Below are 23,539 nucleotides of genomic sequence, written 5' to 3'. Positions count from 1 at the left end.
AATTAACAAACCTTGAGCCTAAGAAGAGAGTTTAGTAGTATTTCGTAAGACAACAGAAGGGAAACAGTCCTCATTTCCCTTTTGTTTCCCATGCTGTTTCATATTTTGAGTAGTAGTTCAGATCTCTGTGCTTAAACATCCATTCTTTTCAAAGATCGACTCCGGTGCGTTTCCCTTTTAAGTTGCACAAGGCAACAGGAAACCTGAACTATTTATCTTAAAAGGTAGCATGTATAAAAGGTAAGCATCTTAAAAGGTGCATAGATATACATGCACATGTGCATGCACACACACACACACACATACACACAATTTCACTTAAATAATATGCCCTGCTATCTGGGAGAATTTGAAGAAACTGAAATCAACTTAAAAACTTCTACCTATCAACCATAGCACATTTCATAAAATTATCTAAGGTTTTAGAGACAATTTTGTTCCTGCTAAGCTGAAAGCATTCTAAGTAAATGCTTCTCCAAAACTATAGCATTACCAGAGTTCATTCACATCGGCTTGAAAGGAAATGCCAAAAAAGGTAATCCAAAGTAATGGCACATGACAGTCTTAGTAAGACTGTCATGGCAACTGTGACCAAGAGAAGCTAACAGACTGGGTGTGATGGCTCAAGCCTGTAATCTCAGCACTTTGGGAGGCCAAGGTGGGCAGACCCCTTGAGCCCAGGAGTTCAAGACCAACCTGGGCAACATGGTGAAACCCTGTCTCTACAAAAAAATATAAAAAGCCAGATGTGGTACTGCGTTCCTGTAGTCACAGCTATTCAGGAGGCTGAGGTGGGGTGATCACCTGGGCCCAGGAGTTTGTGGCTGCAGTGAGCCATGATCTCTGCACTCCAGCCTGGGTGACAGAGTAAGACCCTGTCTGAGGGGGAAAAAAAGAGAAGCTAATAGTCTACCATGAAGCAATCACTTGTTAAATCAAGTGGTAATTTGATTTGGTGCATTTTAAGTAGCCTAAAATTTATATTCAGTTTTGGCAATTAGGACATGGAACCCAAAATAATTTGATAATCAAGATGATCTTGTTCACTTCCCTCTGAGCATGAGGTATGGGACAAAGAAGATAAGCTTGTTTTTGCTGACCTAGAACATATGCTTGCCCAGGGTCTTCAATGGATGAGGAGTCTGATTCATGTTTCCTCCTTTCAGGACTTCTATTTAAACTTGCAACAGACTTTGAACTGAAGAGGGAAAAGGAAGGTAGGAGGGAAGTGTCAATGTAAAAAAATATGGTGAAAATAATAAAATGTCAAAACAAAAAGAAACGTATGAAATGTAGAATTTACAAATATGTAATTGGGTTAGTTAATATGTTCTTACTTATTAAGTTTTGTCACTCCTGCCAAAGATTCTGCATCAGATCTTGACATCTGGTGAGAAGGTTTTCCCACCAACTCTGCAACGGTTTGTGGTGGGGGTTCCATGTTAACAACGACATTTTTCCGATGTGGATAGAGAGAGGCCTGACTGAGATCATGGTATGATTTACTCATCTCTCTAGGCTTTTCCTCCCATGAAGCTTTGTCATTCTTCTCTTTTGAACTGTTTTGCAATGGCTGGTAAAGCGACAGCTCTGAGCAGGATAGCCTCTTCAGAATCTCAGCTTGAACTGATAAAGGTCGAACAGCAAGTTTGTTGAGGGTGCTGCTGGCCAGACTGCCAGTGCTGATTGCTCGTCCCATATTAAATCCTCTAACAGACTCTGCTTGGAGATTCAGGCTCCTAAACGAAGCTCTCTCTACAAGGAAATAGGATTGCTTTACATGATGGTAATGCCACAGTACTTTTATGAGAATAATTATGTTAATAAATAAGCAGCATGCAGTTTTTAATCATTTTGATTGCCAGCATAAGTGGGTAGCTTTCAAAGTGTGGCAATCAGGGTTTTAAAAAGGAGGGTTGAAGATCTGGTTTTCATAACATATTTTCATCTCTTTAGCTTTCTCTTAGTTGCAGCCTACTCAACATTTCCTGCTTCATCTAATGATTTTCTTGGACTCAACAATGTTTGGGGCTCAGGCTTGCTGACACCAAATTCCTTATAGGTTTCAGTTAGAAATGAGAATGACATTTAACACAGAAATGTTCAAACCTAGTACTGTCTCTGCTAAAATATCAGCACCCAAGGATAGGGAGAGGGAGAGACGAAACCTAGATGGGCTCAGATGGTGAATACACACCTGAAAAAGCTATGCAGAGGGGTTTTGCCCAGACAGTTTTTAAAGCTTAAGGCAGACTGCGGTGGTGGTGAATTGCATACTTTAAATGGATGAATTGTATGGTATTGAATTGTATCTCAATAATGCTGTTACAAAAAAAAAAGCATTTACGGCAAGTTACTCCTTTTGTTATTTCACTACTATGCCAAACCCACCTTCTCACTGGGCTGACTTAAGGATTTATCTGAGGCAACAGAGGAATGGGAGAATCAAACAGTACTAATCTGTCTGTTTCAGTATCTGTAAATTAACATGATCAGGGAGCTGGGCATCTCTTTATGCTTCAATTTCTTTCACTCCCAAATACACATCCAAAGTTCTCTTATAGAGGCTAACTTTACAGATACTTTATAACAAGTGTTTCGCTATTCTATTTTGTAGGAACCAATGTCACAGTGATATTTTAATATTTGAGGCTAATAACAAAAGCAATGCAGCACATGTAAATGAAGAATAGGAGCAAAGGATTTCAAATGATTCAGTTTTTCATGCAGTTAGTGACCCACATCACAAGGCACTCCCTTTGATCCCCTCTGGAAAGCAGCAATTCTATGTTGTTGCATTCTACACAGAACTAAGTTTGACTGCTACATACAACAACTGGGAAAACTTCCTTTTATAAAGAAAATGTCTCCCTCAAGGGTGCCAGGTGATGATGATGATGATGATGATGATGAAGAAGAAGAAGATGAAGAAAAAGGAGGAGGAGGAGGAAGAGGAGATAGAGGAGGAGGGAGGGGAGAAGGAAGAAAGAAAGAAAATATCAAATGATTACTGACTTAGATTCTTGGATTGTTTCATTTATCTTCTACTTCCTAGGAAGATTAATAATTGATATTTTCTCTCAGGCATAAAGAGGTAGGAAAACATTAAAGGTTTTTAATATTCATGCATCAGAATGAAGTTTAAAGAAACATGCCTTATTGTCACTAGGAAAATTCAATGATCTCTCTCTGAAGCGGAAGTGGGCACCAAGTTATAACAAGACCTTAAAAAACAAAGACTTTTAAAAATACACCTTTGTTAAAAATTCCCATAATCAGGCTGGGCGCAGTGGCTCACGCCTGTAATCCCAGCACTTTGGGAAGCTGAGGTGGGCGGATCATGAGGTCAGGAGATCGAGATCATCCTGGCTAACATGGTGAAACCCCATCTCTACTAAAAATACAAAAAATTAGCTGGGCGTGGTGGCAGGCGCCTGTAGTCCCAGCTACTTGGGAGGCTGAGGCAGGAGAATGGCGTGAACCTGGGAGGTAGAGCTTGCAGTGAGCTGAGATCGCGCCACTGCACTCCAGCCTGAGCAACAGAGCGAGACTACATCTCAAAAAAAAAAAAAAAATTCCATAATCATCTTTACCTCAAAATATAGTTTTTATTAGAGCAAATAATGCTATTCTATTTTCATTTACTTTATGAGTAGCCTGTAATCAAAGAAGCAAAAGGAAGTCTTCAGAAGGAAATGCCTTTACACCCAATAGATTTCTCCATCCTTAAAGAAAATGTGGACCAAACTTTGGCAGGAATAAGGATAACTGGCTCAGTTTAGTCAGTTTTGTGAACATATTAGGGAGTATGCTATTCAAATCCATTTGTAGTCTACTCTTGGATATGGGATGGGATCATAAACCAACCATTTATCTGGTCTTTCCTACTGCCTTTTACCTGGAAAGAACTCCAACAGAGATTAGAATGAACCTGTATCCTAATACTAATGTTTCAAATTTGAACACAAAGGCTCGCTAGCTCCACACTCAGTCTGCAATCCATACTTCCTAATCTGTTTCTGCTATTGTTCAGTCCCCGGTACCATTTTGTGCTTCCTTATATCTCCAGCTTAATCATATTCTCTTTTTATGAGAGGGACTTCATTTATTCTCTTATCCCATAGTAGTGCGCACTTATAAATAGTAAATGCTCAATAATTTATTAATCTTAAATCCATGCAAATCAGTTCTTGGGAAACTCATCAAACAGAAAGTACCCTGGATTAGGAATTAAGAGACCTCTATATATGACATGAGGGCAAAACACTATCTTCTCTGAACCTGTTTTGCCATTAGTAAAATTTTGAACTTAATGACCTGTAAGGTTCTTTCTAGCATCAATATTCTATGACTCTAAAGAAGCAGCATACATTTGTTAGCCCATTAACCGCCCACAGATAACACCAGTTGTTTTCACTTGTAGTACAAATAAATAGGCAGACAGTTACTTATAAGCCAAGGGGAAAGATATAGATCACACCATCTTAAAGTGCTTTCACATTTGAGGGCAAGGATACATAGCTGTTGTGATCCTAGGGGTAAACCTGTTATATATATATATATATATATATATACAACATTATTCCCAGCCCCACTCCATGGATGAAGAAACTGAGATTCTAAAAAGTCACTTACTTTCCTAAGGTCATTCATTCATCTACTACTACTACTGCTGCTGCTGCTGCTGCTGCTACTATTACCGCTACTACATAGTATAGCAGCATATAGTATAGTAGTAGTATTATCTTCTAGTGGTAAAACATTGTTGATGATGGTGATGACAATAATGATAATGAATACTTCAGTAAATATTTACTGAATACTTTGTGCCAGGTAGTTTTAAAGGATTCTACATGTATGAATTCATTTCCTTTTCACAACTTTCTGATATAGGTATTATCTTATGGCATTCATTTTATAGATAAAGTAACTAAGGCAAAGAGTTTAAGTAGCTTGCCCAAAGTTTTAGGGCTTGTAAGTAACAGAGCCTAATTTGCCACTGGCAATTTGGCTCCTGAGCTCATGCTCTTAACTGCTATACCATATTGTTCTTCAGTATAAGAAATGTTGAGGATGACAGACTAACTTCAAACTTTTGTCTTCTGATTCTGTTCACTATACAACAACTATAACGAAGTAATCTTCAGTTGTTATGGATTGTACTGAATAGAATATTAGTCAAAGTAAGAATGCTGATGGCTCTAATAGGTCTGATATTTCACTATACTTTGAAAATATATGAGCATATAAACTTTCTAGCAGAGCAAAGCAGAAAGAGAATAATGATATTATAGCAGTGGTTATTGTATTTTAGCATGTGTAAAAATCATTACTGAGTTGGGAGGCCGAGGCGGGCAGATCACGAAGGTCAGGAGTTTGAGACCAGCCTGGCCAACATAGTGAAACCCCGTCTCTACTAAAAATACAAAAATTAGCTGGGCATGGTGGCGGGTGCCTGTAATCCCCTTCTCTGGAGGCTGAGGCAGGAAAATCGCTTGAAACCAGAAGGCGAATGTTGCAGTGAGCCAAGATTGCACCCAAACAAGATTTTGACAAGAGCGAAACTCCGTCTCAAAGAAAAAAAAAAATTACTGAGGAAAGCCTGTTAAAGTACAGATTTTAGGGACCAAATTCCCAAAGACTGTAGCTCTCTGAGTTTTACGTAGGTTCCTGGAATCTTCATTTTAAATCAGCATACAACCTCCACCCCTATCATGATTCTGAAAGGTTGAGAAACATCTAGTCATAGGTTGCCATCGCCCTAGTCTGCCCTTATGGGGAAAATATTTTTTGAATGTGAAACAGTTTGGGTAAAGAATTCATAGGACCCTGCTGCACAAGGTCATCAGTGCTATTCCATTAAATTTTTAAATCACATACTTCTGACTGTTTCACTTATACCTATAAGAATTTACTATGTAGAATTAGATTTTGTATAATTTTAATCTCTAATTGCAGAAATCACCAAATCAGTTTTATCTCTCTGAAATTTAAATATTTCAGTTCTGATTGAGATATTTTTTCCAGAGTCAGATGAGTTTCTTCTGCTGGCTCCTTTTCAAAAGAAAATAAACCATTCTCCTGACCATTTACATTGGGTACTATGATTATTCATCTCAATCTCAGAACAGGGATGCACCCAAGTAAAACTAATAGGTGGTAAATCTGCCACCCAGAAGACCATACAGTGTGTCTCTTCACTGTCCTGTTCTGGGTGCATACTTCCCCCATCCTCTGCCTTGTTTCCTGTGTTTTTTCCCTCATCTCTAAAGCCCTTCCATTTATCTCCAAACTACTTGCATTATTTTTATCCTTCATATCCAATTCAAGTGCCACCTGTCCAGTACTCTAGCCTCTGATTTCCCTCTTCTAACAGTATAGGTCATAAAGTCTGTACAATATAATCTGTTCTTCAAATCCTGAATTTTTTTTTTTTTTTTTTTTTGAGACAGAGTCTCGCACTGTCGCCTGGGTTGGAGTGCAATGGTGTGATCTCAGCTCACTGCAACCTCCGCCTCCCAGGTTCAAGTGATTCTCCTGCCTCAGCCTCCCAAGTAGCTGGGATTACAGGTGCCCGCCACCACGCCTGGCTAATTTTTTGTATTTTTAGTAGAGACAGGGTTTCACCATGTTTGCCAGGCTGGTCTCAAACTCCTGACCTCGTGATCCACCTGCCTTAGCCTCCCAAAGCGCTAGGATTACAGGCGTGAGCCACTGTGCCTGGCTGAAATCCTGAACTTCTATTGTGTATTGCTGTTTCAAGCATGTTGGTCTTACGTTTCCAAATATTGGATAAGCTTACTAAGGGTAGAGAACATGGCCCAAATGTTTATAATGTTTACATCAACTAGCCTATCATTGCTGAGCACAAAATGGACACTTCAACAGGTACTCCCTAGGAGTATTCTCTCAGGGTGAACATGAAATTGAAATATTGGCTTCACTTGTGACACCTTTATAGACTTGATTTAGCTATTTAACATGTATATACATTGTAAGTTTTCATCCTAATCATGGCAGTTCTTTTAAAACTCGGTGGCAAAAATTATTCATATTCCCAGGAGTCATCTGAAATAGTCTGCTTCTCCTTACCAATATCTTGGGCATCTTGGTTGCTCTGTCTTGCTCTCATCTGTAGCTGGAACTTATGCTGGTAAGAGCAGAGGTGCAGCAGGTACTGGCATATCTTACTGTTGTCTGTCTGGAAGGCATGTTTTATTCCATCTGATGTATTTTGCAATGTGATTTTCTTTTTCTACAATATTAACCAAGGGTATTCATAATTATAGTAAGTAGAGATATTATTTATATTTCTTGTTAGGCACTGGGTATTGACTTACATCTAATATAAATATAATCCTATATAGTCATGCATCACTTAACAATAAAGACATGTTCCAAGAAATACATCATTAGGTGATTTTGTCATTGTGCAAACATCCTGAAGTGTACTTAAACAAACTTAGATGGGCTAGCTTACTACTACACACCTAGGCTATATGATGTAGCCTATTGCTCCTAGGTTTCAAACCTGTACAGCATACTACTGTACTAAATACTGTAGGCAATTGTTTGTGTAGTATACATCTAAACACAGAAAAGGTGTGGTAAAGATACAACATTATAATCTTATGGGACCACCATTGCTCGTGGTCAGTTGTTGACTGAAAAATCGTTACATGGCACATGACTGTATTATTATAAACAAATGCAAGAAATAAATTAACATCGTTTGCCACTTTCAGAAATTGTAGCCTAAATCTAGATTGTATATATCAGTCATTAACAAGGGAAACAGATTCCTTTGATAAGATTATTGATATTTTGAATTTATGGTAATGTTTACAAACACCAAAACTGTTTGAAAAGGAAATAATAAATATGTGTTCTACTCTATTGGATAAAAGAAAATGAAAGTTTAACAATAATTTTTTTATTAATATATAATGATAAGAGCCGGGATTCAGTCAAGTAGAGTCTGGGTGGCATAAAGTCTGAATAGAAGTTGTGGAAAATTAAAGAAAATGTGAGATGGAAAGGTACTGGTAACATAACTGCTGGGTTCAGAGATAAAACACATTGATATTTAGAGATGGTGATTTGTGCCAAATATAGGGAAAGTAGGAGAATCATCAAATCAGTTTTATCATTCTGAAATTTCTTGAAAACTGAATGTCTTTTGTGGAAGAGAGCATACTCCAATTTGTGACCTATATGGTAAGGCTTGCTGGTGACCCATGCCTTAAGAGACCAGTGTTCAACATGTCGGGGATCTAAGACTAATGTCTCTGGAGAACCACTTAAGTCCAGTTAGACTGTACTCTAGCTCTTGGCTACTGTGCAGATTATTCTACTTCATGTCCCTTGTCTTTACTTCAAATAAGGAAATAGGCATGGAAAAGCCAAATTTAGTAGGCTTTCAAAAGTTGTAATAACAGAGTATTACCCAGACTTCAATCCTGTCATCTTTACAATTTCTAGCCTTGGTTATTTATAAATTTTTCAATGGACTTTTCTTACTTATATAAATTCAAAGAAATTTTAGAAATAAAACAACATTGTTAAATTCTAGCTAGATATTGTTGCCAATGAAAGCTCCAGGATTAAACCTGTTTTCTTTGTTAGAAACAGAAATTAGTAAGTATTAGAGAGGAGCTAAAGATACAGTAGCAACAAACTAGTATCTTCATTATCAGTAGTATACCTGGTAACTCTTCAAATACTTGGAGAACATTTTTTTTTCCCCTAACAAACATGCCACTTAACTACTGTCAAGGAATTTGCAAAGACACTGAACTCCATAGCTGTAAAACTCTCTCACTGATTCAAGCATAAACATGAAAGAAAGAATCTTCTTAGTTGATCAGTCAAAAGAACTACAGAACCAGTACCTATAATAAAACACCCAAAGGCAGCAAATATCACATACAAAAAATGCCAGAGATAGGTTAGAGGTTCATATTAATTATGAAAAGTGATAGTATAGATGATTTAATATCTAAGAAAGATGTATAGTTTTGAAACACATACAAAGAATATTTGATTCTCTCCAAGTGTTAATGGATGGACTGGATAAAAAATGTGCTTGAGAGAACTCAGTTGTGAGATATGAGAAGACCAAATGGTAACTTTTCCACTTCCCCGGAGGTTAGTAGAAGAAAAAAGGAGAGTTAAAAAAAATAGAGTTTTGTGTTAGAGAAAGAACTTCAGGAAAAATGAACGCTATTAAATATAGGAATAATTTCCATGGGAATGCGAACTATTCTCTATTCCCACAAATCTTTAAAAGTGAACTAATCACAGCTCGTTCTATATATGTGGGTTAGTATGGTAGCTTGGCAAATTACATAGAGTTGACTGCTGTATGATTATTTGACTTGTCACCTTTTCAAAACGGTCCAAAACTGGATTTATACTTAATTAATCTAAGGTTTCCTTCAGACATGGGCTCTGCCAGCATTTCCACTGGGGGAAGGTAAGTTAAACCCAGGTAATTTCTTGGTCCTGACAATCTTGAGAAGATGTGGGTGGTCTGGAGAACATATTATCTGGCGATCTTAGTGATATCTCTTGGTTTCAGAGGAAGCCAATCAACTAACCATTAGGTCTAGGAATGGTCTCAGGGTTGAAGATTATCCAGATCCATCAGGACCTTGGTAACTTTATAAATACTGTTTTGCTGAGACTATACTTTAGCCTAAAGATGAACTAAAGGTATCAGTAGTTCCTGAATACCACTAGGAAAACAAACACCTGAACATATTAATATTTTTTATTCATCTCTGAAGTCTGCCAATGGAACTTTAATGTTCAGGTGTCCCAACTAGGTCCAAAATCAAATATGCCTTTATCACTAACTATCTTCCATAAACATATTATTTTCTAAAAATCATTTTCTAACTTTATCTCTACAGAGAGCTGTACACTAAAAATCTAAAATTGCAGAAAGTCCTGGGACTAGTTCATAAAATCCAGTAAGTCTCTGTACCTCTGAGATTCAAATAACAGTTGCTACGAGGGGGTTTACTATTGGGCCAGACAAGGTTCACTAGGGTTAAGATAACTATCTTTCTTAAAAACATTAGGAGGATTTCTCCATGTGAGAAGTTACAACCCTAGGATAAATTCTGACTTATTCAGAGAATTCAACTTGGTTGTAATTTAACTAAAGTTAATTGAGCATATAACCAGCCAGGAATGTGTAATAATCTTAAAAGTCACCTGTTGAAAAAACCAGACATAAATAAAATCTCAACAATAATTTCCACAACTACAAAGGAAGAGTTAAATAGTATTAAGATGTATTATCTCCACTGAATGGCAGAGTCTAAGGAAAGTCTGTTAATATGTTACATTGGAAGTTGGTAATATCATTTGAAAATATAATGAAAAGAGGTTAAATGGACATACAGAAAAAGATATTTTCTTGGTTTCCCTCCATGGAAAGCGAAGGACCAATGTGCGCACTCCATTGTGAACTTCAAACACAAGGACACCTTTAGAACAGACTCCAAGCAATATTCCTGTTTGTGACTTCTTCTCAGGGTGCACTCGGTGAAAATGAACTCCATATTCTGTCAGTCTTTGGCAGACCTGTTGGAATAATACCATACCATAGCAATACACTTTGGTAAATGGTGACATAAAGATATTGAAGCTGTATGATATGGTTTGGCTGTGTCCCCCCGCAAATCTCATCTTGAATTCCCACATGTTACAGGAGAGACCCACTGAGAGGTAACTGAATCATGGGGGCAGGTCTTTCCTGTGTTGTTCTTGTGACAGTGAATAAGTCTCATGAGATCTGATAGTTTTAAAAGGGGAGTTTCTCTGTACAAGCTCTCTTCTCGTCTGCCTCCATGTGAGACATGCCTTTCACCTTCTGCCATGATTGTGAGGCCTCCTCAGTCACATGGAACTGTAAGTCCATTAAATCTCTCTCTTTTGCAAATTGCCCTGTCTCAGGTATGTCTTTATCAGCAGCGTGAAAATGGACTAATACAGTAGATTGGTACAAGTAGAGTGGGCATGGCTGAAAAGATACCTGAAGATGTGGAAGTGACTTTGGAACTGGGTAACAGGCAGAGGCTGAAACAGTTTGGAGGGCTCAGAAGAAGACAGGAAAATGTGGGAAAGTTTGGAACTTTCTAAAGACTAGTTGAATGGCTTTGACAAAAATGCTGATAGTGATATGAACAATAAGGTCCAGGCTGAGGTGGTCTCAGATGGAGATGAGGAACTTGTTGGGAACTTGTTGGGAACTGGAGCAGAGGTGACTCTTGTTATTTTTTCTTTTTTTTTGCAAAGAGATTGGCAGCATTTTGCCCTTTCCCTAGAGATTTGTGGAACTTTGAACTTGAGAGAGATGATTTAGGGTATCTAGTAGAACAAATTTCTAAGCAGCAAAGCATTCAATATGTGACTTGGGTGCTGTTAAAGGCATTCAGTTTTAAAAGGGAAACAGAGCATAACAGTTTGGAAAATGTGCAGCCTGACAATGTGATAGAAAGAAAATTCCATTTTCTGAGGCAAAATTCAAGCTGGCTGCAGAAATTTACATAAGTAACAAGGAGCCAAATGTTAATCACCAAGACAATAGGGAAAAGGTTTCCAGGGCATGTCAGAGACCTTTGCAGCAGCCCCTCCCATTGCAGGCCTGGAGGTTTAGGAGGAAAAAATGGTTTTGTGGGCCGGGCCCAGGGTCCCTCTGCTGTGTAGAGTCTAGGGACTTGGTGCCCTGTGTCCCAGCCACTCCAGCTGTGACTAAAAGGGGCCAAGGTACAGCTCAGGCTGTTGTTTCAGAGGCTGGAAGCCCCAAGCCTTGGCAGCTTCCACATGGTGTTGAGCCTGTGAGTGCAGAGAAGTCAAGAACTGAGGTTTGGGAACCTTCGCCTAGATTTCAGAGGATGTATGGAAATGCCTGGACCCCAGGGAGAAGTTTGCTGAAGGGGCAGGGCCCTAATGGAGAACCTGTGCTAGGACAGTAGGGAAGGGAAATGTGGGGTTGGAGCCTGCACACAGAGTGCCAACTGGAGCACCACTTAGTGGAGCTGTGAGAAGAGGGCCACTGTCCTCCAGACCCCAGAATGGTAGATCCAACGACAGCTTGCACCATGCACCTGGAAAAGCCACAGATACTCAACACCAGCCCATGAAACCAGCCAGGAGGGGTCTATACCCTACAAAGACACAGGGGCAGAGCTGCCCAAGACCTTGGGAGCCCACCTCTTGCATCAGCTTGACCCGGATGTGAGAAATGCAGTCAAAGGAGATCATTTTGCAGCTTTAAGGTTTGCCTGCCCTGCTGGATTTCGGACTTGCATGGGACCTGTATAGCCCCTTTGTTTTGGCTAATTTCTCCCATTTGGAATGGCTGTATTTACCCAATGCCTGTACCCCCATTGTACCTAGGAAGTAACTAACTTGCTTTTGATTTTGCAGGCTCATAGGCAGAAGGGACTTGCCTTATCTCAGATGAGACTTTGGACTGTGGACTTTTGGGTTAATGCTGAAATGAATTAAGACTTTGGAGAACTGTTGGGAAGGCATGATTGGCTTCAAAATGTGAGGACATGAGATTTGGGAGGGGCCAGAAGTGGAATATGGTTTGGCTCTGTCCCCACCCAAATCTCATCTTGAATTTCCACATGTTGTGGGAGGGACCCAGTGGGAGGTAACTGAATCATGGGGACAGGTCTTTCCCATGCTGTTCTCATGATAGTGAGTAAGTCTCACGAGATCTGATGGTTTTAAGGAGGGGAGTTTCCCTGTACAAGCTCTCTGCTCTTGTCTGCTGCCATGTGAGACCTTCCACCGTGATTGTGAGGCCTCCCCAGCCACGTGGAACTATAAGTCCATTAAACCTGTTTCTTTTGTAAATTGCCCAGTCTCGGGTATATGTCTTTATCAGCAGTGTGAAAAAGGACTAACACACTATATCAATGTAGTTTAATGTGGAAAGGATAATCTTTTAAACAAAGGTTACTGGGACAACTGTATATCCACATGCTAAAAAAATGAATTTCAACCCTTACTTCACCCTACATATGAAATTTAACCAAAAATGGACCACAGACCTAAATACAGGCACTAAAAGCATAAAACTTAGAAGGTGTCTGTGACCCTGGGTTGGGCAAAAATTTCTTAGATGGAACGCAAAAACCATAAACTAGAAAATAAAAAAAATTGGAAACTTCATTAACATTGAAAACTTGCTCATCAAGAGTTAATGTTGGCTGGCGCAGTGGCTTATGCCTGTAATCTCAGCACTTTGGGAGGCCAAGGCAGGCAGATTACTTCAGGCTAGGAGTTTGAGACCAGCCTGGCCATCATGACAAAATCCTGTCCCTATGAAAAATACAAAAATTAGCCAGGTATGGTGGTGCACATCTATAATCCCAGCTACTCAGGAGGCTGAGGAAGAAGCATCACTTGAGCCTGGGAGGTGGAGGCTGCAGTGAGCCAAGATCGCACCACTGAATTCCAGCCTGGGCAACAGAGTGAGACTCTTAAAAAAAAAGAGTCAATGTTAAGAAAATGTAAGGCAAGCCACAGACTAGGAGTAAATATATGTAAAACCCACATATCTGATAAAAGACTTGTATCCAGAATATTTAAAGAACATGTACTTCTTAACAGTAAGGAAACATATAACCAGTTACAAAAGGGGGTAAAAAGTTTTATTTGACACATCAATAAAGATGATATATAAATGGCAAATAAACACATGAAAAGATTGGTCAACATAAATAGTAATGAGGGAAATACAAATTAAAACCATAATAATATACCACTACTCACCTATTTCAAATGTTAAAGTGAAAAAGACTGAAACTACCAAGTGTTGTTAAGGATGTGGAGCAACTGAAATTCACACACTGTTGGTAGGACTGTAAAATTGTACAATGATTTTGGAAAACAGTTTGGAAGTTTATTACAAAGTTAAACATGCACTTGCCATAGGTCCCAGCAATCCTATTGCTAGATATTTACTCAGGAGAAATAAAAACTGTGTTCACAGGAAAATGTGAACTGGAATGTTTATAACAGCTTTATATCTATCAACTAATGAAAAGAATAAGCAAATTATGTATCTGCACAAAGAAAAACTACTCAGAAAAAAAAAGAAAAGAAACTACTGATATATACCACACCATGGATGAATCTTAAAAGTATTATTCTAGGCCAGGCACAGTAGCTCACACCTGTATCCCAGCACTTTGGGAGGCCGAGGTGGGCGGACCACAAGGTCAAGAGATCGAGACCATCCTGGCTAACATGGTGAAACCATGTCTCTGCTAAAAATATAAAAAATTAGCCGGGCGTGGTGGCATGTGCCTGTAGTCCCAGCTACTTGAGAGGCTGAGGCAGGAGAATGTTTGAACCTGGGAGGCAGAGGTTGCAGTGAGCCAAAATCATGCCACTGCACTCCTACCTGGCAACAGAGTGAGACTCTGTCTCAGAAACAGAAACAAAAAAAAGTATTATTCTAAGTGAAAGAAGCCAGACATAAAAGACTGTATATTATATTATTTTTTACATGACATTCGAGAAAAAAAAACACTATGGTAATAGCAGATCAGTAGTTGCTAAGGGTTACAGGTAGGGGGAGGAGACTGACTATAAAGAGACAAGAGGAAGCTTTATGTATTCGAAATGTGCTATATCAAGAGCTGGTAAACTTTTTCTGTAAAGGGCCAAATAGTAAATATTTCAGGCTTTGTGGGTCATATGATCTTTATTGTAATGACTGGACTTTGCTGTTATAGTATGAATGCAGATATAGATGATATATAAAGAAATGAGTATGGACTAGTTCCAATAAAACTATTTACAAAACAGGCAGGCCACAGTTTGCTAACCCTTGTTCTCAAGACTGTGGAGGTGACTGCTGAACTGTATACATATTTTTATATTTTATTATACTTTTTTTTACTTTTATTTTATTTTATATTTTATTTTATTTTATTTGAGATGGGGTCTTGTTTTGTTACTTAGGCTGGAACCCAGTGACAAGATCAAAGCTTACTGCAGCCTCAAACTCCCAGGCTCAAGTGATCCTACATCAGCCTCCCAACCAGCTGGGATTACAGGCATGCATCCCTAACTACGCCCAGCTCAACTGCACATATATTTTAAAAACTCACCAAACACTTAAAAATGGTAAATTTCATTGTATATAAATTATACTTCAATAAAGCAGATTTACGAAAAATATTTCAAAAACAACATAATATATAGCAAAAGTGTAGCCTTAGAAGGTTGCGTTAACAAGATAAAACTTCTTAAGTTAGAAGAAAGATGCCTAAGTTGAAGGGAAATGAAGTAACAAAATATATTATTAGAACGAGTAGGGCAACCTAATATTCCTTAGGCATGCTATTTACAAGGAGAAAACTGAGACTTAGAGAAGTTAAACACATTGTTCAAGGTCACTCAGCTAGTCGAAATAAGAATTCAAATGCAAGACTGTCTGTCTGCAAATCCTCATGCAAATTCTTTTCACTGTGCCAATCTGCCTTCTACCTTTATTAATAAAATTATAATGTAACATCTTACTTTCTACAAGTATAAAAATGTAATAACTAAGAAAAGTGTAAGTGCATAATTTAATATCTTCAAATTTGGACTCAAACAGAAAAAACCACCTTGCCTTTCTTTCTTTCCATGAACACTAGATTAAAGGTAATGTAAGTCTGTGAATAAAATCCCTTCATAAATTTTCACAGGGCTGGTAAACTTGATTTCTTTCTATATGTAGCAGCGAATGGAAGGCATACTGTTACATCCTAGGAAGCTAAAACAGAAGAATGTTCTGAAAATTTGTCTTTTCAACAGAACACTATCTTATATTTGCTATTTGCATTGGAAGTTTACATAATACTATTTTTCTTGATCATAAATGTACTATTTATCTAAGGTCATATAGAAAGCTGGTTATAGGTCTAATAGACTGTAGAACTAATAGATCTGTAAACTAATAAGTCAATTTTTGTGACTCTCTACCCCTATCTACATTAATTGGCATTTAGTGGGAAGACCATTTTTAAAGGATGTAATTCAATTTTAAGCCTTTTGAGAAAAAGCAAAACAAACAATTCTAGAATCAGTATGAACTTGCCTCTCATATCAAGCCATTCACCAAATTCATTTGTTTCTTCTGTATAATGTATTTTGATTTTGAGTATGGAATAAGATAAAAGCATAGGATTAACAGCCAGATAGACATGGGTTCAAATCATATCTGCCCCATATCTCTGGGAACATTACATTTCCTCTTTGAGCCTCATTTCCCTCTTTTACAAAATGAGAATTAAAATACCATAATTTTAGCCAGCGATGAGATGAGATTATGCACAGTATCAGTTATTGGCACTTGAACTCTTAGATATGTCTCCTCTAACACTTCTTGCTTACTTGAAAAAGATACAAAGCTTATCATTTGTAATCTTGGATGCTTACCTTTAAAAATTCTAACTCTGTCTCTTTTTCAGAAGCTCCCACATAGGTATTATGCAATTTGGGTAACTCTTCTTTGATATAGGATAAATCAAGTTTCTCCATCACTCTGGCAGGCAAATAGTGCTCCATTCTAAAGTAAGACACACCATGAACCTAGATAAAAGAATGTTTTCATAAGCAATTGTTTGCCTTTTATTGGAGTAAACCCTCTTCCTTCTATCTTAAAGTTCTTGCTTTGGCTAAGAGATGAAGTACTTCTATTTCTACCTCTCTCTCTGAGGAATGAGTTTTAGAAGAAATGCATCAGTCTTTCTTTTTTATTCAGTGAGATAAAATGACTGAACTGATTAGGAAGCTTGAGAAGTGTGACATTCAAGGGCCTCATATTACTCTAGTTTAGGATGAATGTTGTGAAGGATGCTGCTCCAGTAGCACAGCTTCTAGCCCCTTGCTTCCTCTTAGATCAATTTTATTTAGAAACATCAGGCTTTAAGTATACTGTGAGTTCTCCATACAGTAAGCTCTGCCAGGCTGCCAGCCCATCATGTGGAAGGCAGGAGCTCCTTTTAATTTATATTTCACTAATAACTCCTGTGTCTAGTCTCTATAGGTTAGAACTCAGGAGAAGGAGTAAGTGGTAGATATTCCTAAACTCCAAAACCAGATAACTTTAAACAGGAAAAAAAAATCCCACACTTCATGATTTTATATAATTGATATACATGGAGTGCTTGGTCATTTTGAGGAACCAAAGAAGCCTCAAAATTCTTCAGATCTAAACATCAAACACCTGAATCAGGTTTAGTCATTAACTATGTTAAAGGTAACAACACCAAACAAAAATGGTCCTGGAAAAAAACACAAATCCTACCTCTGGTTGATAATCTCCATACTCAGCCTGGAGAGCCAAGGATGCCAGCAATAAGGAAGTCTCATCATCACAGTGCATCCTTTCCTCCAAAATATCTTTTCGAAGCTGAAGGTAATACTGATGACACGTCAGAGTATGTCTAAAAAAACAAATACACACAGACATCTTGGCCTTTGATTTTGAATACTGGGGTGGTTTTTATTATAGGCATGTAAGGTTAATTTCCATGAGTTTATTACTAAGCTTATTAATTAAGCTTTTAAGGCATAAGGATTAAATAAACTGTGTTGAAACAAATATTACTTTTATGATCAAGCAGACATTATCATTGATTGGAATCAAGTAATTCAAGTAATTCCAATCAAGTAATTGATTGGAATCAGTAAGCTAAAGGGTCAAAAGACCAGTGTCCAAAAAGAGCAAAAGAGAAACTCTTGTGTACTCACTGTATTAGACTAACATCATCCATAAAAAATTTAATTCTGAAAAACAAAGTAAAATTAACAGTGGCTTTGGTCTTTTTCTTTGGTTCCTCTTTCCATCCCTCTGGGGCCACTTTGGTTAATTTTAAGTCAGGATCAACAAAGAAATATTCATTATCTAAAACAGAATGAGAAAAATATTCAGATAAAATAAAAAAATACTTTAGTGTTTTCTCCCGATTTCTTCACTTTTTGGTCAGACTTGCATAAAAGAGTATCATATGAGAATATAAATACAAGACTGTTAAAAATGTGGCAGGGAGCTCTGAGACATTCCATTTAGATGGGAGGCAATATGGCCCACTCTTTTAAGAATGGCGGCTCTAAGGACATACAGTCCTAGATTCAACACCTGGTCACAACATTTACTATCCGTATGACACTGAATATATTATTTTACCTCTCTAGACATCAGTTTTCTTGTCTTTAAGATCAGGATAGTGGGAATTCTTGCTTTACAGCATTGTTATAAGGATCAAATGACATAATGAATAAAAACACTTGTTAAAGCACACAGTACATGGTAAACATTTAATAAATATTAACTAGTATACTTATTATTATTGAGCTACCAGCTGAAACCTAGAAGGAATGACATTTATCATTTTATTTTTTAATGTCATTAGTTAACTATTATTTACTCTCTACAAATAAAAGAATTATTCAATACAATTTGATTTCACCAGAATCTATAAGAAATTAGGTACAGTATAAACAGATATTTGGATGAACTGAATCAGCTTCATGTAGACAATATCGACTGATTAGTCTAAAAGTGAAACTACCAAAGTGATAGAACATCAGTAGGTACTAACTGACTATTTATTGTATGAGTCTACAGCATAAATTATTCATTTTTAAGGCACAATAATTCAACAAGCTATATTGAGGGAAATATTTCTTTTAGGATACAGAAGATATTAAGAGCTTATTGAGTTTTAGGATCCTTTAACCTGTCAATTATCATTTATGGTACTTTGTTGTCTAAGCTTTCCAAGTTAAATTTTGAGGTAAACAGGAATCTGAAATATTAAAGAGTAATTTATAAATACAATGATTTATTTAAAAAGGAGATGAATTCCAAAAAGTTTCTTACTGCTATGGCAACTCTAATTGATAAATAGGAGAAGTTTCTACTGAAGCTGTGTCTGAGACCACTGTGGTTGTGAACATCATGGGTTTAAGTGGATACAATATTTAAAAGATATGTGAAATAACTAATTTTTAGCCATCATTTGACATTTTAAAAAGTCACTGTGATTTTAGGATAGTAGACTAAATAAATTGATGTGGAAATTCAGAAATAAGGTCTTGCTACACATTCAGGCTCATATTAGGATACTAATTTCTAGAGTACACATGTAGACCATTAACATATAAAATGGTCCCTAAAATATAATTAAAATATATTTTTATATAACCATAGCAAAAAATAAAAAAATCTTCCCAGTCAGATACAGAAGGTGCCTAACAAACATAACTATCAAAACAATGAATGTAGCTGGGAGAAGAAAGGGAGTTCCTAACTCACTTCTACTGACTAGTTCATTTAGTTACTAATTGTCAAAATGAGGTCAGGCATGGTAACAAACATAGGAAGTCTGCTTGTTGCTAAATTTCTATACTGTACTCTGAATATAAAATGTCTTGGTACCTTTGAGGGTAGCTAAAGCAAACAAATGATGCTCTACTAAGCCAATATGTGCCACAACCATATCAAACACATCTTTACATATAGTTTTGGTATCACAGGTCAGTTCCAGTCTCTGCCCGTTCAGAAGCATTATGTTTACTTTCCTTCGGTTATCCTCATTCTTCCCTTTCTTAGTCTACAATTGAAAAAATAAATGGCATTTATTAAAATAAGCATTATAAGAATTTTAACTGGTTTTTAACACTACTGAAATTATTTTCTAAGAGTGACACAAATTGGTTTTATTACTTACAAGAATAGACCGTGGCAAATCCAAAGATATAAATGGTTCAATTGTCATTTTCACAAACTCAGGGCCAAAGAAATTCTGCAAATCACATAAGCAGAATCAATATTTTTTACTATTTATTCTAGTTTTTTCCTTGAAAGGAAAAATAATGTAAGAATAATAAATTACATATGAAACTACAAAATCACCATATTAGAACTAGGTGATCTAAAACAAATGTTGAAGCTTTCATGAAGAGGTATACTGGAATTTACCAATAACAGAAATGGAGTATGCCTTACATTAAGTTGAAACAAGTTTTTCCCCATCTTTGTTTTCTACTATTGATGTCAAACATAATGCCTCACTTTTATACTGTTTTACAGGGTTTTCACTATTTGGCATCCAGACAGACTCAGACTCAAAAAAAAGGTCTTGAAGAAGTAATATAGAGTTATGAAGCTCATATAAGTATTTGGTTTAATATTGCTAATGCATGAAGTGATTGAACAGAATCTCATTGTCTTAGTGACATTCAGCCTAAAAGAGATCATAGGGTACGTGTGCTGGCTCACAACTAATCCCAATGCCTTGGCAGGCTAAGGCAGGAGGATCGCTTGAGGCCAGGAGTTTGAGACCAACCTGGGCAACATAGTTAGACCCTGTTTCTCCAAAAAATAAAAAATTAGCTGGGCACTGTGGTGCATGCCTGTAGTTCAGCTGCTTAGGAGGCTGAGGCCAGAGGATAACTTGTGCCCATGAGTTCCAGGCTGCTGTGAGCTATAATCACACCACTACACTCCAGCCTCACCAACAAAGTAAGACCCTACCTCTAAAAAAAATTAAAAGCAAACAGACAAAAACAAAAAAAATGGTCATAGTTAAAAGACATCTACTTTGTGCCTATATATATATCCACCTGTAATCACTATCTTGGAACCCTATGACACTGTACTTTTCGTTTTAAATAGTGGCAACTAGGGATAGTATCAGTCACATAGTCTCTGACCCCTGCCAATGCCCCAGCAAGAAAATATCTCAGGAAATAAAGGACCCATGACATGGGGAAAGTAGAGTGCAAACTCTGTATTTACTGCTTCTCAATCTATGATTTCCCTTTTCTCCTCTTGTATATTCTGGGGTTTTGGCTAAGAGGGAGAACTAGTTTAGGAGACAACTTAAAACAAGTTAGACTCTGAGTGGGAGAAGGGTTGAGAAAAGACTGAAAGATTATATCTGCATGGGCAAAAGGTAGAATGAAACCAGAGCTAATCTTGAGGCCAGAGGCAAGTGGTTTGTGTGTATGTGTAGGTGTGTGCTTGAACTAATGAATGTTACCAGAGTTTTATTTTTTGTTGGTTTCTTCTTTGCATTTGGTTGTACAGCTCACTGATTGCTTGGTGTAGGAATTCTATTCAATTTAATTGAGTGTGTAACATGTGACAGATACCATTTATGTAAAAGTAAAAGTTCAACATAAGGGGTTTATTAATATTCAATGAACCAATAGGACACATTTTAAACAAGAATAGAAATAGAGTAGAAAGAATGAAAGTGGAAGATAGCCGAATAGGAACAGCTCCAGTCTGCAGCTCCCAGTGTGATCGACGCAGAAGACGGGTGATTTCTGCATTTCCAACTGAGGTACCCGGTTCATCTCACAGGGACTGGTTGGACAGTGGGTGCAGCAATTGGAGGATGAGCTGAAGCAGGGCGGGGCATCACCTCACCCAGGAAGCCCAAGGGACAGAGGGATTTCCCTTTCCTAGCCAAGGAAAGCTGAGACAAACTGTACCTGGAAAAATGGAACACTCCCGCCCAAATACTGCACTTTTCTCACAGTCTTAGCAAGTGGCAGACCAGGAGATTTTCTCCTGTTCCTGGCTCGGCAGGTCCCACATCCACGGAGCCTTGCTCACTGCTAGCGCAGCAATCTGAGATCAACTTGCGAGGCTGCAGCCTGGTCGGGGGAGGGGTGTCCGCCATTGCTGAGGCTTGAGTAGGTAAACAAAACGGCTGGGAACCTTGAGCTGGGTGGAGCCCACCGCAGCTCAGCAAGGCCTGCTTCCTCTATAGACTCCACCTCTGTGGCCAGGGCATAGCTGAACAAAAGGAAGCAGAAACTTCTGCAGACATAAATGTCCCAGTCTGACAGCTCTGAAGAGAGCAGTGGTTCTCCCAGCATGGCGTTTGAGCTCTGAGAATGGGTCCATGACCCCTGTAGCCTAACTGGGAGACATCTCCCAGTAGAGGCTGACAGACACCTCATACGGTTGGGTGTCCCTCTGGGATAAAACTTCCAGAGGAAAGATCAGGCAGCAATATTTGCTGTTCTGCAGCATCCACTGGTGATGCCCAGGCAAACAGGGTCTGGAGTAGACCTCCAACAAACTCCAACAGACCTGCAGCTGAGGGATCTGACTATTAGAAGAAAAATTAACAAACAGAAAGGAATACCATCAACATCAACAAAAAGGACATCTACACCAAACCCCATCTGTAGGTCACCAACATCAAAGACCAAAAGTAAATAAAACCACAGAGCAGAAAAGCTGAAAATTCTAAAAACCAGAGTGCTTCTTCTCCTCCAAAGGATTGCAGCTCCTCACCAGCAACGGAACAAAGCTGGACAGAGAATGACTTTGACGAGTTGACAGAAGTAGGCTTCAGAAGGTAGGTAATAATAAACTTCTCCGAGCTAAAGGAGCATGTTCAAACCCATCACAAGGAAGATAAAAACCTTGCAAAAAGGTTAGAGGAATGGCTAACTAGAATAAAGAGTGTAGAGAAGACCTTAAATGACCTGATGGAGCAGAAAACCATGGCATAAGAACTTCGTGACACATGCACAAGCTTCAATAGCTGATTTGATCAAGTGGAAGAAAGGGTATCACTGATTGAAGATCAAATTAATGAAATAAAGTGAGAAGACAAGATTAGAGAAAAAATAGTAAAAAGAAACGAACAAAGCCTCCAAGATATATGGAATATGTGAAAAGACCAAATCTATGTCTGATTGGTGTACCTGACAGTGACAGGGAAAATGGAATCGAGTTGGAAAACACTCTGCAGGATATTATCCAGGAGAACTTCTTCAACCTAGAAAGGCAGGTCAACATTCAAATTCAGGAAATAAATAGAACACCACAAAGATACTCGAGAAGAACAATCCCAAGACACATAATTGTCAGATTCACCAAGGCTGAAATGAAGGAAAAAATGTTAAGGGCAGCCAGAGAGAAAGGTCGGGTTACCCACAAAGGGAAGCCCATCAGACTAACAGTGATCTCTCAGCAGAAACCCTACAAGCCAGAAGAGAGTGGGGGCCAATATTCAACATTCTTAAAGAAATAATTTTCAACCCATAATTTCACATCCTGCCAAACTAAGCTTCATAAGTGAAGGGGAAATAAAATCCTTTACAGACAAGCAAATGCTGACAGATTTTGTCACCATAAGGCCTGCCTTACAAAAATTCCTGAAGGAAGCACTAAACATGGATAGGAACAACCAGTACCAGCCACTGCAAAAACATGCCAAATTGTAAAGACCCTCGATGCTAGGAAGAAACTGCCTCAATTAATAGGCAAAATAACCAGATAACATCATAATGACAGGATCAAATTCACACACAACAATGTTAACCTTAAATGTAAATGGGCTAAATGCCCCAATTAAAAGACACAAACTGGCAAACTGGATAAAGAGTCAAGACTCATCGGTGTGCTGTATTCAGGAGACCCATCTCACAAGCAGAGAAACACATAGGCTCAAAATAAAGGGATAGAGGAAGATCTACCAAG

At 38.0% G+C, this 23,539-nt stretch overlaps 1 protein-coding gene across 13 annotated transcripts in view; it reads right to left on the bottom strand.

Annotated features, from left to right (window-relative positions):
* Positions 1-23,539, bottom strand: part of PTPN13 (protein tyrosine phosphatase non-receptor type 13) — a 222,882-nt gene that overhangs the window by 63,497 nt on the left and 135,846 nt on the right. For 10 of the 13 annotated variants that reach the window (XM_019025698.4, XM_063705403.1, XM_063705405.1 and 7 more), the window contains 9 exons: positions 19,761-19,835; positions 19,469-19,643; positions 17,779-17,932; positions 17,333-17,471; positions 16,462-16,614; positions 10,411-10,593; positions 7,093-7,255; positions 1,338-1,755; positions 1,101-1,198 (listed from right to left, as the gene is read on the bottom strand). In XM_019025698.4, coding sequence (XP_018881243.4) covers positions 1,101-1,198; positions 1,338-1,755; positions 7,093-7,255; positions 10,411-10,593; positions 16,462-16,614; positions 17,333-17,471; positions 17,779-17,932; positions 19,469-19,643; positions 19,761-19,835 — 1,558 coding nt within the window. The remainder of the gene's footprint in view (positions 1-1,100; positions 1,199-1,337; positions 1,756-7,092; positions 7,256-10,410; positions 10,594-16,461; positions 16,615-17,332; positions 17,472-17,778; positions 17,933-19,468; positions 19,644-19,760; positions 19,836-23,539) is intronic. The other 3 variants (XM_063705409.1, XM_063705411.1, XM_063705413.1) reach the window with 1 other exon arrangement.

This window comes from Gorilla gorilla, chromosome 3 (genome assembly GCF_029281585.2).
Source record: "Gorilla gorilla gorilla isolate KB3781 chromosome 3, NHGRI_mGorGor1-v2.1_pri, whole genome shotgun sequence".
In the NCBI taxonomy this organism is placed as follows: Eukaryota; Metazoa; Chordata; class Mammalia; order Primates; family Hominidae; genus Gorilla; species Gorilla gorilla.
Note: the sequence above shows the minus strand (reverse complement) of the source record. Positions and strands in the feature narration are given on the sequence as shown.